At 41.4% G+C, this 13,109-nt stretch overlaps 1 protein-coding gene across 2 annotated transcripts in view; it reads left to right on the top strand.

The window, feature by feature from the left end:
- Positions 1 to 2,378: 2,378 nt before the first annotated feature.
- Positions 2,379 to 13,109, top strand: part of PAWR (pro-apoptotic WT1 regulator) — a 116,567-nt gene continuing 105,836 nt past the window's right edge. The window contains exons 1-2 of one of the 2 annotated variants that reach the window (XM_004752354.3): positions 2,379 to 3,057; positions 6,853 to 6,903. In XM_004752354.3, coding sequence (XP_004752411.1) covers positions 2,530 to 3,057; positions 6,853 to 6,903 — 579 coding nt within the window. In that variant the 5' untranslated portion in view covers positions 2,379 to 2,529. The remainder of the gene's footprint in view (positions 3,058 to 6,852; positions 6,904 to 13,109) is intronic. The other variant, XM_004752355.3, reaches the window with a different exon arrangement.

A 13,109-nucleotide genomic window follows, 5' to 3' on the forward strand; every position in this document is an offset into this window, starting at 1 on the left:
TCCCACACTCCTCCCCCACTTCTTAGAGACCAAAAATTGTTTGATATCCTGTTAACAAGAGGATATTTACTGAGTGTCTTCCTTGAACCAAGCATAGTGTTGATTCTTATAATAGCTTAAAAATACATGCTGTTGTTACTGATTTTATAGTAAAGAAAGCTGAGTTTCAGAGAATTTAAACAACACCTCCAAGATCTCTCAGCTACTTATGAATTTGTGTTCAGGCACACTGAATCCTCTTTCCACTGTATCCTGCAGGCCCCTCCAGGTGAAAATCCTTTGGTAAGTTAAAAAGCATTAATGTGAATCTGTCTAATGCCCAACCCTCCTACCACCCCCTTAAAACTCAGAAAACAAAACACTGTAGTGAATCTGTAATTGAGGAATTTCAGGTGGCACACCCCGGATGGTACCAGTTAGGCTCAGCCTTTGAAACCAATTCCCAAGGAAGGCCTTTAATTTTCTAAGGATTTTTCCAGAGTTCTCTCCCTGCTACCCACATGTTCACCCCAACAGCCAGACCAAAGAGAGAACTGTGTGACTTTCCCTCTGAGAAATAAATAGCATGTGAATCACTTTCTCCCAATCTCATTCTTGTGGCAGGCACACACTGACTGCCCACCCACCATGTGCCACCTGGGCAAAACAGGAATACTAAGAAGGAAGAAAGTTTTATGTTAGGTAAGAGTGTGACTCAGGACTCGCCTACTTTTTTTTTTTTTTTTTTTCTCAAAGTGGTGACCTGGCAGTTGTAGGCTGTGACAATGATGTGCCCTGGCTCCACTTGTAATATAGTGAGATCTGTCTCTTGAGGTGTATGATGGTGGCAGTCCACCCAGCCCCGATCCAGAAATGTTAGATGACTTGCCTCTGAGGATAAGATATGTCCTATGACATGTTCAAGATAGAAAAATAGAGTCAATTACCGCCCCAGGTCACATTAGATCAGCTTCAACGCAGTTTTGGTATCTTGGTATCTTAAATTCTCTCTCTGTAAAGAAGAGGTGTAGAGAAGGGTTAAAAGGACAATTCCAAATAGGATTCGGATGCCAGTGCAATACACTGTAAAAACGAGTTTTTCCTTTTCTCTTGCAAGCCTAAAATAGTAAACCCTTGATAGTTCACTGATAATTTAAGCCCCTCCTTCTTTCAGCCCACCCTTTCACCCAGAAACCACAGGTTTTGCTCAGAGAGAAGGGTCTGGGTTTGTTTCGGTTTTGTTGTTGTTGGTGGTTGTTGTTGTTTCCGACTCTTCTGCCTGCCACTCTAGCACATCTGAAGAGGGGGCAGCGACCAGGAAAAGTGACGCGCGACTGTTTTCCCATCCCAGCCAGTCAGGGCTGAATCATCCCAACTTCATTGCATTTTCCCCCTCGGCCAGCCCCATTCTTGATTTTCCCTCGAAGAATATAACTTGTACTTAAAAGGAAGAGTGGCGGGAGACGGAGAGGCGGAGAACAGGAGCAGGGTGCAGGGCGTGGAGGGCTGTCCCGCTCCGAGTCAGCGCTGCCGCGGGGCCCGCCGCTGCAGGGCCGCGAGCCCAGGAATGTGCGGTGGGACAGGCGGGCGCGGGGCGGGCTGCAGCGGCGGGCTGGACCAGGCGGCGCGCACCTGAGCGCCGGGGGCGGGGCGTCGGCGGGCACGACCCCCCGCACTGCGCGCCGCGCCCCTCGCGCGCCGTCTCGGCCCTTTCCGCCCGCGCTTCGGCGCCGCTCGGTTCCCCTCCCGCCCCTCGCACCCTCCCTCTCTCCCTCCCTCTGGCCCGGCGGAGCCGTGAGATCTGGCCGCGAGTTTGCAGCCGCTCCTTCCGCGCCGCCGGGCGGGCTCACCTGGACGCCTCCTCCCAGACCCCACGTCTCGCCCCCCACCAAAACTCTTCTCAGGTAAGGGGCTGCTTGGGCCGCCCGAGCTCGACCCTCGAGGCGGCCGGACAGCTGCTGTGTGTCCGCGTCCCGCCTCCTCAGCGAGCCGCCTAGGGGCTTCGCGCCTCGCCCAGGAACGAAGGTGGTGGTGGTGGGGACCTTGGCCCACGGTGGCCGGAGCGAGGGGCAGGAGGTCCGACGGGCCGACAGGTGGAGGGGTCTGGCCCTGGTCCCCCGACCGCCGCGGGCGCAGACCCCGGTGGGGATGGGGCGGGCGGGCCGGGGGTGGGGACAGGCCCTTTTCTCCTCCCCTCGAGGGGCGGCGATCGTCCAGGCCCGCTGTGTAGGTGCGTCCGAGAAACTTTGCAGGGTGGGGACTGGGCAGCCACTTGCCGGCGGGGACTGGGCAGAGCGCTCCGCGGGGGGCGGGGGGCTCCGAGGCGGGCCGGCGGGCAGACCCTCCGGCCGGGCGAGGGACCTGAACGCTTCTCTTCCCCGCCCCCTTTTGTGTTTCCCCTCAGACTCACCGGCCACCGGGGGAGCCTCGGCCGCCCCCGCGCCCGGGGGGTCGTTCCCTCGCATCCTCCCGGCCTCGGGAAGGCGGCGGCGGCGGCCGGAGCCGGGCTGGGCGGCCTGAGGTGAGAGCCCGGCCGGCCCCGCTGGGAATATGGCGACCGGTGGCTACCGGACCAGCAGCGGCAGCAGCGGCAGCACCACAGACTTCCTGGAGGAGTGGAAGGCGAAGCGCGAGAAGATGCGCGCCAAGCAGAACCCCCCGGGCCCGGCCGCTCCGGGCGGGGGCGGCAGTGACGCGACCGGGAAGCCCCCGGCGGGGGCTCCGGGCACCTCGGCCGCAGCCGCAGCCAACGAGCTCAACAACAACCTCCCGGGCGGCGCGGCCGCACCTGCCGCCCCCGGCTCTGGGGGCGTGAACTGCGCGGTGGGCCCCGCGGCGCTGCCCCGGTCCACCCCCGGCTCCCGGCAGCCGGAGGACGAGCCGCCCCCCACGGCCACCGCCGCGGTCTCCGCCTCGGGGGCACCGCCGGCCCGGGGCGACGAGGAGGAGCGGGACGGCGCCGCGGAGAAAGGCAAGAGCTCGGGCCCCAGTGCCAGGAAAGGCAAGGGGCAGATCGAGAAGAGAAAGCTGCGGGAGAAGCGTCGCTCCACCGGCGTGGTCAACATCCCCGCGGCCGAGGTGAGCGGGCGGGGGCGGCGGGCGGAGCTCCCCCGGCCCCCGGGCCGCCGAGTTTCCCCGCTCTAGCCCGTCCCGCATTACTTAGCCTTTCACCGGGTTAGGCAGGCAGGGGGTGATGGAGTTTTACTCGGTGCTTCCTGGGAAGTTCCCCAAACCCCAAGTGGGACACGTGCTTTTCGGGCTTCCTGGCTGAAAATTCAGGATCCTTCTCTGTAGCGGTGGAAAGACAAAACTCCAAAACTTGCCCACCTAGGGTTGTTTGTTTTCGCCTAATCAGTTAAAAAAATTGATTAATGGCGATGACGACATACTAAGTTTGGTTTCCCACGTGTCTATCTGAAGTTATCAGATTGTTTATCTTTTCTCTTGACAGTGTTTAGTAGCACCTGTAAAAAAACGTGTCCTTAGCACTATCTAGCACAACTTTTTCAGTGTATCCAGATGAGAATATCCAACTAAAGATATTACTATTTTATCTATAAACCAGCTTTGGGGAAGAGCGCTCCTCAGCCCCTCACCCCCCACCCCCCCACCCCGCAGTTAATTCTGAGTGATAGTTAGGACAATAGGAAAGTTGTAGTAATCCATAATTCTTTTTGCTAAGATGATCTTTCCTTGTATTTAAGTATTTGGCTCTGTATATTGCGGGAAAGAGTTGTGGTAGGGGTTTTGCTTTTGTTTTGTATTTTTGAGCTGTCTCAACATTTCTGCAGGCAGCAGCATCTTCCTATTAGAGTGAGTGGTGAAACATTTTTACTTAATGTGTAATCGCACCTATCTCTGCCCTCAGGAAAAAAAAAAAAAAAGTCCTAAACAATTTTGGCTACTTTAATAGAAGCGCACTGGTTTTGGGAAGTGATTACGCAACTTTGTTTCACCCAAAGTAGTTGCATCTTTTTCTCATTGGCTCTTCAGGTTTTATAATTTTTTAATTTTTTACATTTTTTTACTCGTGGATTTCTAACTTATTCAACTTTGATGACCAGTAAATAATAAGAGTATACTAACTTTAATTGTGATTTAAGTAAAAGCATTCGCAGTAAGTTAGGGTGTGTGTCAAACATACCCAGCTTTTTAAGTGTTAATATGTTTTCCATACCTGGAAAATTACGGTTTGTCTTTGAAGGATATATTTTTATATGCATGTTTCAGACAGATTTTTATCAGCCAGCAGAACTGTCCTCTGTGGTTTGCTACTTGCACAAAAGATCTGTTATTCATTAAATTGCTTTAAAAGGAATTTCATGAGAGTGGTAATCAAATTTCTAGGTTTTTTTTTTTTTTTTTTTTTTTTTAGTTAAAAATATGAAGATTAAGGGGAAACTAAAGACAAGGCTTTGGAAAAGCTACATTCCTCAACTTTATTTTTAAAAGTAGCTGATGGTCCAAATAAAAGAATTAGTCATTTCAATCTTTTCCTCATTGTTCAACTGACAGGGGTCTTATTTTGGGAAATATCTTGGCAGATGTTAAACTTCATTTTTGTCTGGCTGCTTGTGCTAGAATTGTTACTTCTCAAGTACCTTTTTTGTTTTTGTTTTTAACAAGGGTAATGTTTACTGGGGGAAATAAGTGTGGTGTATCTTATGAGATCCTAAGAAACATCCTTTGTTAATACTGCTGCTTTGGGTTAGAGAACATAGTGCTGAGAATGTAGATGACTCCCCACTACAATTGAGTCTAATACTCTGGAATGTTTTTCGTTTGGGTGTTGGCAACTCCTAAATTTAATCTTCCTTAAAAACAAACAGCTCAGGGTACCATTTTTTGTCTGTGGAATTTGAACCTTTTTTATTGAATAGGGAATTGAAGACTGCTTTCTTTTTGTGGTAACTATGGTTCTGTCTGTTGCTGGTGTAGGACGCAACAAAACATGGTAATGTTTTACTGCAATATCTAATTAGCAGGCATACTTCTTAAGGGCCTTTTCATTTTCATTTAAAACAACTTAAGTCATACAGATTATTTTAATAGTGGTAAATACATGACACAAAACTTTAAAGGTGGGCCATCTTTATATCTTTAGGTTGTTGTAGGTGGTGGTTTTTTTAGAATTGTGCACTATTCATTCCTCGTAGTAGTTTCAAGATTGAGAATGTCAGTTGCTGTGGAGTTTCTTGTGTAATACAACTTAGCAATCCTGGTTTAAGAAGTCATAATATTTTTAAAAATTTTCAGGTTTGGAAATATAATAAAAACAAAATCACCAATGTGTCATTTAGGTGTGGACTTGTCATCTTATATAACGTTGAGAAAGACTTTTATTTTCAGGCAATATTCTCATCCAAGTTTATAGTAGAAGAGTAGTATGTAACTTGTATGCAAAAGCCTATTTTAGTGGTTGATAAACATTAAGCTCCTTCAAGAAGTATTTATTAAACATCTGTGTGACACATTGTGACTTTCATTAACTTATTTTAGTAATTACAGAGTATTATAAAATTGTTGGAAAGATACCTGACAACAGCTGAAGATACCACAAATAGCTAGAAGATAGTTTCAGTGAGGAAGCAAGTCAAAAAGTTAAAGTGTAGATGGGGATGGGAAGCTTGGGGGGGGGAGATACTGCTTGTAATAATTTTAATGAAAAGTGCAAATATTCAGTTGTTGGACAAACTTTAGTTCTCATTTACTGAGGTAAAGATTATTTTAAAAATGTTTTTTTTCTAAATTTTTACTTTATTTTTAGGGGCAGTAGTCCAAATTGGATAATTTGGATGTGACATACCTCCTGCTGGTCATTTTCGTATATGTTTATTAGAAAAGTCAGATGTTTATTACATGTCTGTTTTCAAGGCACTATTGTAAGTGCTGTAGAAAAAGAAGAGTAAGGCAGTGTATATTCTTAAGGAGCTGAACTATAATCCAAGAGGAAGGATAAGGCATAATTATATGAAAAAACTTAAGTACTGAGTTAACAATTGAAAAGCCATCTTAACACAGCAAATTGTTTATTAGAAATATTTTGTGTTTAGGGGTGCCTGACTGACTCTGTGGACGTGCAACCCTTAATCTCATGGTTGTGAGTTCAAGCCCTCATTGGGTGTGGAGATTACTTAAAAAAAATCTCTATATATTTTGTGTTTAGAGGAAAGTGATGATTGGGCTGTGAGAAGCTACTGAGGATGAGGATCTTGAGCTGAGACTTGTTTTTCTGTAGTTATATATTTTAACATATATTCACACATACACATATATACCTGTTTGTATAGTATTTTAAGTATCAGTGCAGTGATTCTTAATTGTAGCAAACTAAAATCATGTGAGGATCTTAAAAAAATGCTCCCCATGGAGAATACTTGCCCTCTCCCTCCCTGACTCCCTTTTGATTTAATGGGTCTGGGATGGATACCAGGCATTAATATTTTGATAAACTTCACATGTGATTCTGCTGTGAGTCAGGGTTCAGAACTGTTGGGCTGCAGTCTGGGGATAGAGAAATGAATAGGACACAGGCCTTTTCCATAGGGCCTCTCAAGTAATCTAGGGAACTGAGGTAAAGTACAGCGTTAAGTACAGCCTGTTTCCTGAGCAGGGTATCTAACTTGTGGAGGGGATAGTTGAGGAAGGATTGCTCTACTATACCACTCCAGTTTTCAGAGTGCTTATGAAGATACAATAATTCGATAGGTCAAGGTCAACTGGCACTGAAGTTTTGATTTAAATATAAAGTTAGTATATATCAAAACTTACTATTTTCATAGTGATTGGCTAGAGTGCTTTGTGTTGTTTTAATTCATGCTCATAGCAATCCCAGGTGGTAGTTATAGTTTCTCTTTTTATCCTCCTTTCCAGAAGACAAAATGGAGGCTTAGAGAATTCAAACGACTCGGGATCACATGGAAGGTGAATAAGTGGTAGAGCAATATTTTAAATGTTTGTGTGTGTGTGTGTTTAATGTATGTGCATTTTGGGAAAGTGTTTTTAGGAATTAACCTACTCTGGGGCCACCTGGTTGACTCAGTTGGTAGAGTGTATAATTCTTGATCTTGGGGTCATGATTTCAAGCCCTATATTGAGTGCGAAGCCTACGTAAAATTAAAAAAATAAAAAATAAAAAAAGAACCTATTTTGCATTATTTAATTTCCCTATAGCTTTTTTTTTCTCTCTTTATTAGAGGTTCTCCTAAATAATTTAAACAACGGATTGGGGAAAACAGTAAAAGGAACTGAATAGAAATAAAGGTCAAATTTGTAGGCTCAGACATTGCTTCTGACTCTAATTTCTAGTTTGCTTGGCAAGATTTTGAACACCAGGTCACCAGCAAAATCTGTTTTGGCTAGAAGTCAGAAAATGTGTCTTTGTTTTTACTTAAGTGATATGTTGTTTTTCTGTCCAGATGGGACTAAACACCTACACTATAGTTTGAAGGAGCATGTGATATATAGAAAGCACTTTTAAGTGAGCACAGTTTTAAGTTATAATTATTTAACATACTTATTGAACATTATGTAGGACAAGTTTTACTTAGTAAACTATGTAAATCCAGGTGGATTAAGAAATGCCTTTCGGTATGCCCAGTATGTTCCAGACTGTCTACCTTTCTGTGTGATGAGTCAGAAGAGGAACTAATAGTGACTCAGGTTGGGGAAAATTGAACTTGTGAATAGGGTAGATATAGCAAAAACATTAAGACTGCTTAATAAGGTATGAAGCCCAACTTCCCTAAATGTTTGAACTCATTGATAAAGTAAGTTAAAATTTTAGTATTATTAGGATTTGTAAAGAGTCATCTAAGCTGAGATGCCTTTTTCTATAAAAATAATTATGTAATTAAAATAGATAACATTTATGGTGTGGTTATTACGTGGTAGGCACTGTTCTAAGCACTTCACATGTATTGGTGCATTTAATTCTCACTGCGACCCTATGGGAAGATGGAGGAGAGCAAGTAAGCATACTTGCTTCGAGTCACAAATGTGGTATGCAGCAGAGTAGAGATAGTCTGCCTTTAAACCATCTTACTGTATTTCAGTGTATTGATACTTTATACCTAGTTTAAGAAAGACAAAGATTATTTTAGCAGTAAACTAGAAGATGCTAACATGTGACTATAGAATTTGAAAATAGCCCTGTAATAAAAAGGCAGATAAAGTTGAACTTTATTAGAAAAACTTGAGAGCAAATAAACAGTAACATTAAAATTCTTATTTAAAATCATCACTGTCAAGGGTTGCGTGGGTGGCTCAGTCAGTTAAGCATCTGCCTTCGGCTCAGGTCATGATCCCAGGGTCCTGGGATGGAGCCCTGCATTGGGGCTCCCTGCTCAGTGAGAGCCTGCTTTATCCTCTTCTCCCTGCTGTTGCTATCTGTCTCTGTCTCTCTCAAATGAATAAATAAAAAATCTTAAAAAAAAAATCACTACAAGCTAGTGGCTTTATTTATGCTCTTTATTTGTGCATTGGTTTTTAGCACCTGTGATGTAGGCCAGAAAATTATGCTGTTTAGTGGCAAGGATAATATATGTTTTAGAAGTTTAAAATGATTGACAAATTAGAGTTTCAAGTTTTTGAGTGCTTTTTTCTTTTTAAAAAGTGAGATTATAATTCATTGATTATAAAATTAATCCTTTAAATTATTCAGGTCAGTGGTTTTAATGTATTCATGAAGTTGTGCTCTAAGTACTTTTATATTTTCATCTTAATTTTTCATTATGTTTTTAGAACATGTGGTACCTAAGTTTTAGCTTTCCACCCTATAAAATGCAGCAGTATTCAAATAATTCAATCTCAGCTTTTCTTGCATTTCACAGAGAAAATGAAATTATGGTAGAATTTTCTCCATTTTATATTTCTTTAAACATCTACCATTTGTTCATATAGGAGTTTAGTATAAGAGATATTTAATTAAACTGAATGTAAAATTTTTTAAAAGTTAAATTTTTAGGGTGCCTGGGTGGCTCAGTTGGTTAAGTGACTTCCTTCTGCTCAAGTCATGATCCTGGAGTTCCAGAAGGAGTCCTGCATCTGGCTCCCTGCTTAGCAGGGAGTCTCCGCTCCGCCACCCTCTGACCCTGCACCCTCTCATGCTCGCGCTCTCTCTCAAAAAAATAAAATCTTAAAAAAATTAAAATTTTAAATAAATAGAAAATTTTTTAAAAATTAAAATTTTACATATCTTTCAAGGAGCTCTGCACAGCTCTGCTATCTAAACATTTGGGAACTTTGATTCACAGTAAAAATGGAATTTTAAACCACCTGAAATCTTAGTCATGTTACTTAAGTCAGTATCTTAGTGGCTTGGGGATGTGGGGATTAGGACCTTCTGTATGAGTATTACCTGTGTTGTTTATTTGGAATGGAAATTTCTGGGATCCAGCTCAGTCTGGGGAGAGGGAGGGGTTACGGAGACTGCAAAGTCTTAACATGTTCCTGAGTGATTCTTGTACACCCTAAAGTTTGGGAAGAACTGACTTAAATGCCCTGTGATGGTTTACTGATCTGTCAAGTGAAATTGATACTTGTTATCTAACAGGATTGTTACAGGAATCAAAATAATGTTGGTGGGGCGCCTGGGTGGCTCAGTGGGTTAAGCCGCTGCCTTCGGCTCAGGTCATGATCTCAGGGTCCTGGGATCGAGTCCCGCATCGGGCTCTCTGCTCAGCAGGGAGCCTGCTTCCCTCTCTCTCTCTGCCTGCCTCTCCATCTACTTGTGATTTCTCTCTGTCAAATAAAAAAAAAATAATAATAATGTTGGTATATGTGTTCTAAAAATGATAAAGTGATAAATTATAGTTACTGTGTGGTTATATTGATAACTGTTGATCTCTAATGGAAATTTCTTATTGGGATGTTAAATTCTTTTTTTTTCCCTTCTAATTAAAAACTTAAAAAAATTTTTTTTTGATATTTTATTTATTTAACAGAGAGAGATCACAAGTAGGAAGAGAGGTGGACAGAGGGAGAGAGGGAGAAGCAGGCTCCCTGCTGAGAAGAGAACACAATGAGGGGCTTGATCCCAGGACCCTGGGATCATGATCAGAGCTGAAAGCGGAGGCTTTAACCCACTGAGCTACCCAGGTGTCTCTAATTAAAAACTTCTTAAACATTTTAACAAAGATAACTTGAACTACTTGGAAATTCAAAGCACCTTAAACATTTATGAAAAATGTTGCATCTGTCTTGCTTATTTTGAATTTGTTAGAAGCATAGACTATAGGAAAAAAACCCCAAAACTTGACCTTAATATGTAATTTGAACTTTCATTCATTTTTCATTTTTACATATCTTTAAGGGAAGGTGTATAATCATGTTTGTAAGTGTATTTAATACTTAGTGGTTCAAACTCTTAAATCAGGTTTTGTCCATCTTATCACAAAATATTCCCAACTGCATGATTTTTTCTCTTGTTCATTATTACATATTAAATCTATAGGCATTCTTAGCTAGCCAGTTGATTCTTAAAATATCTGGTTTTGCTGTGGGAACTTTTCAGTTTAAATCTTAGGCATTTGTGTTTAGAGCCATAGACATAGTGTATAGAATCAAGCCTTAGCCATCTTTCATGTTCTTCTTGGGTTACTTAAAAATACACTAGGCACCATGTCTGAATGAAATTGTAGGAACATGTAGTTTCTACATGTGGCAAAATTACATATCTCAAAAGGTAGAAACTGCTCCAGTGAGTTCAAAACCTAGCATGTGAAAATTGGATATTAAATATATATCCTGTGATAGTCTTTAGAAAATTTCTTCACCAAATTCTGTGGGTCATAAGGTAGTTTTCAGTAATAGTTTCATTTGTTTTATAGGGCTGAATTTTTTTTAAAACAGTCTGTTGTATTCTGAAGGTATTTTAGGGTTTTGCTGAAATGAATAGAAAGGAGAGAATTTACAGATTACATTTCTGTAATAGTTAAAATTGTGTTTGCAGTTTCTTTATATAAACCCTAGGGGACTAGCTGAATAAGAAATAAAAATAATACAGTTTGAAATACAGGATGAAAACATGTTTTATAATAAAATTAACTTTAAAAGATGTTATTTAATATTAAGCTTATGGACATAAGGTGAAATTCACAAGTTACACAAAGTATGTAATGTAATGACTTTGTATTGCTTTTGGAATTTTGTGCAGAACATTTTAATTTTTATTATTTATTTTGTTTTATTTTTAAAGATTTTGTGTATTTGATGGAGACACATCAAGAGAGGGAACACAAGCAGGGGGAGTGAGAGAGGGAAAGGCAGGCTTCCTGCTCAGCATGGAGCCTGATGGGGGGCTTGATCCCAGGACCCCAGGATCATGACCTGAGCCGAAGGCAGATGCTTAACGACTGAGCCACCCAGGCGCCCCCAGAATATTTTTAGTAGTACTTTAAAAAAGAATGGAAATCATTTTGAAGAACAGTATTAATATTCAGAATATGGTACTTGAGGAATAAAAAGTAAGGTTGTATTAGTTGCAGTAGTCAAAGAGGTTACTTTGGGTTTCAAATTCTTGGCAGGACTTGATATCCTGTAGTGCAGGCAAAAATTGATCCACACTAAACTTACATAATCTTAATTTTTTCTGCTGGTAAAAGTAACATGTTAAAAAAAAAAGAATATGTTCATTGTAGTTCCCATGTAGAAATACAGGAAAAGATAAACATCACCCGTTATCTTATTTATATAAATGTTTATTTCAGATCCTTTTTCTCTATATCTACATAAAAAATGGAACCACACTATACACGTTTTATGTGCACTTAGTAGTCATTCATCGTGAGTTTTTGTGATGGTGTTCTTCAAAAATAAGGATGGATTTTTTAAAAAATGAGTTTTAGGTGTGCAATATAGGGATTATTTTCTTTGTGGTAAAATACTAATAAGAAAATTCTAACTGTTTTGAGTGTACATTCAGTGGTATTAAATATATTCATATTACTGTGCAGTTATCATCACAGCCCATCGCATTACTCTTTTCGTGTTGTAACATTGAAACTCTATACCTATTAAACAATAACTCCTCATTCTACCTACTTAGTCCCTGGCAACTACCATTATACTTCTGTCTTTAGGGATGGATATGGTTGTGTTATTTGGTATTATAATACTTGAGCTTTACTTCATTGGTAAAGGACTCTATTGCTTCTTTGCTCTATTATGTAGTTGTCTGATTGGCAGATAAGTAAGTTGTCTTAAGATAAACAGATATATATATTTTTGTTTTCATGTATTTGTTTCCTGAAGCGTTCTTTAAGACAAGTGTTTGGGTCTTTCAAAGCACCTCATAGATACTAGGACCTTCAGATTTTTGTGAGGGATGCCCAATTTTTTCAAGATTTGTTTATTTATTTGAGAAGGAGAGAGAGAGAGAGGGCGGGGGGCGGGGAGAGAAAGGATCCTCAAGTGAACTCCCAGCTGAGCATGGAGCCCAGCATGGGGCTGGATCCCAGAACCCTGAGATGATGACCTGAGCTGAAATCAAGAGTTGGACACTTAACTAAGATGCCCCATGCCCCCCCCCTTTTTAACCTCCTCTGTGGCCTTTGATTTCAGTGGGAAATTGGTGATCACAGTTGCAATAATTATAAGTGTGTGTAAGTAACTGCTCCTAATTATACATGCAAAATCATACAATGAAAATGTAGGACATAAGGAAAAATGGAGTTTAGGGTCATAATACTCAGAAATTTTGTCAGTAACATGTAAAAAGATAGAAATATAATAAAGAGCAGCACAATTTTACACATGTTAAATGGTTAAGAAATATGTAAATACTACAATAGGTAGGAAACTTGACCTTGAAAAAAACCCGAGCTTTCTTATAGAAATGGGTATCAAAAGGGTGACAATTTGTGAAGTGTTAGAAGAATGGTTATCTGAATTGGACTGGAACTGTTAACTCCAGATGTGGATGGGTTCCTACACCAGGAGTGAGCTGGCAGGCATTTAAGATGTATGTGTTCTGTGTCATTCTGTGTGACTGGGTTGCATTTTCTGTGCTCACCTAGTGTTTCTTTCAGTTGCATGTAAGCAGATGTCGTATTTATATTATGCTCGACTTGCTCCCTAATATATCAGTTGTGTTGGAACAAATAAATCAGTTTTCCAAAGAAATATTATAA

The sequence above is a fragment of the Mustela putorius genome, unplaced genomic scaffold (assembly GCF_011764305.1).
Source record: "Mustela putorius furo isolate JIRA1106 unplaced genomic scaffold, ASM1176430v1.1 tig00003911_pilon_pilon_pilon, whole genome shotgun sequence".
Lineage (NCBI taxonomy): Eukaryota > Metazoa > Chordata > Mammalia > Carnivora > Mustelidae > Mustela > Mustela putorius.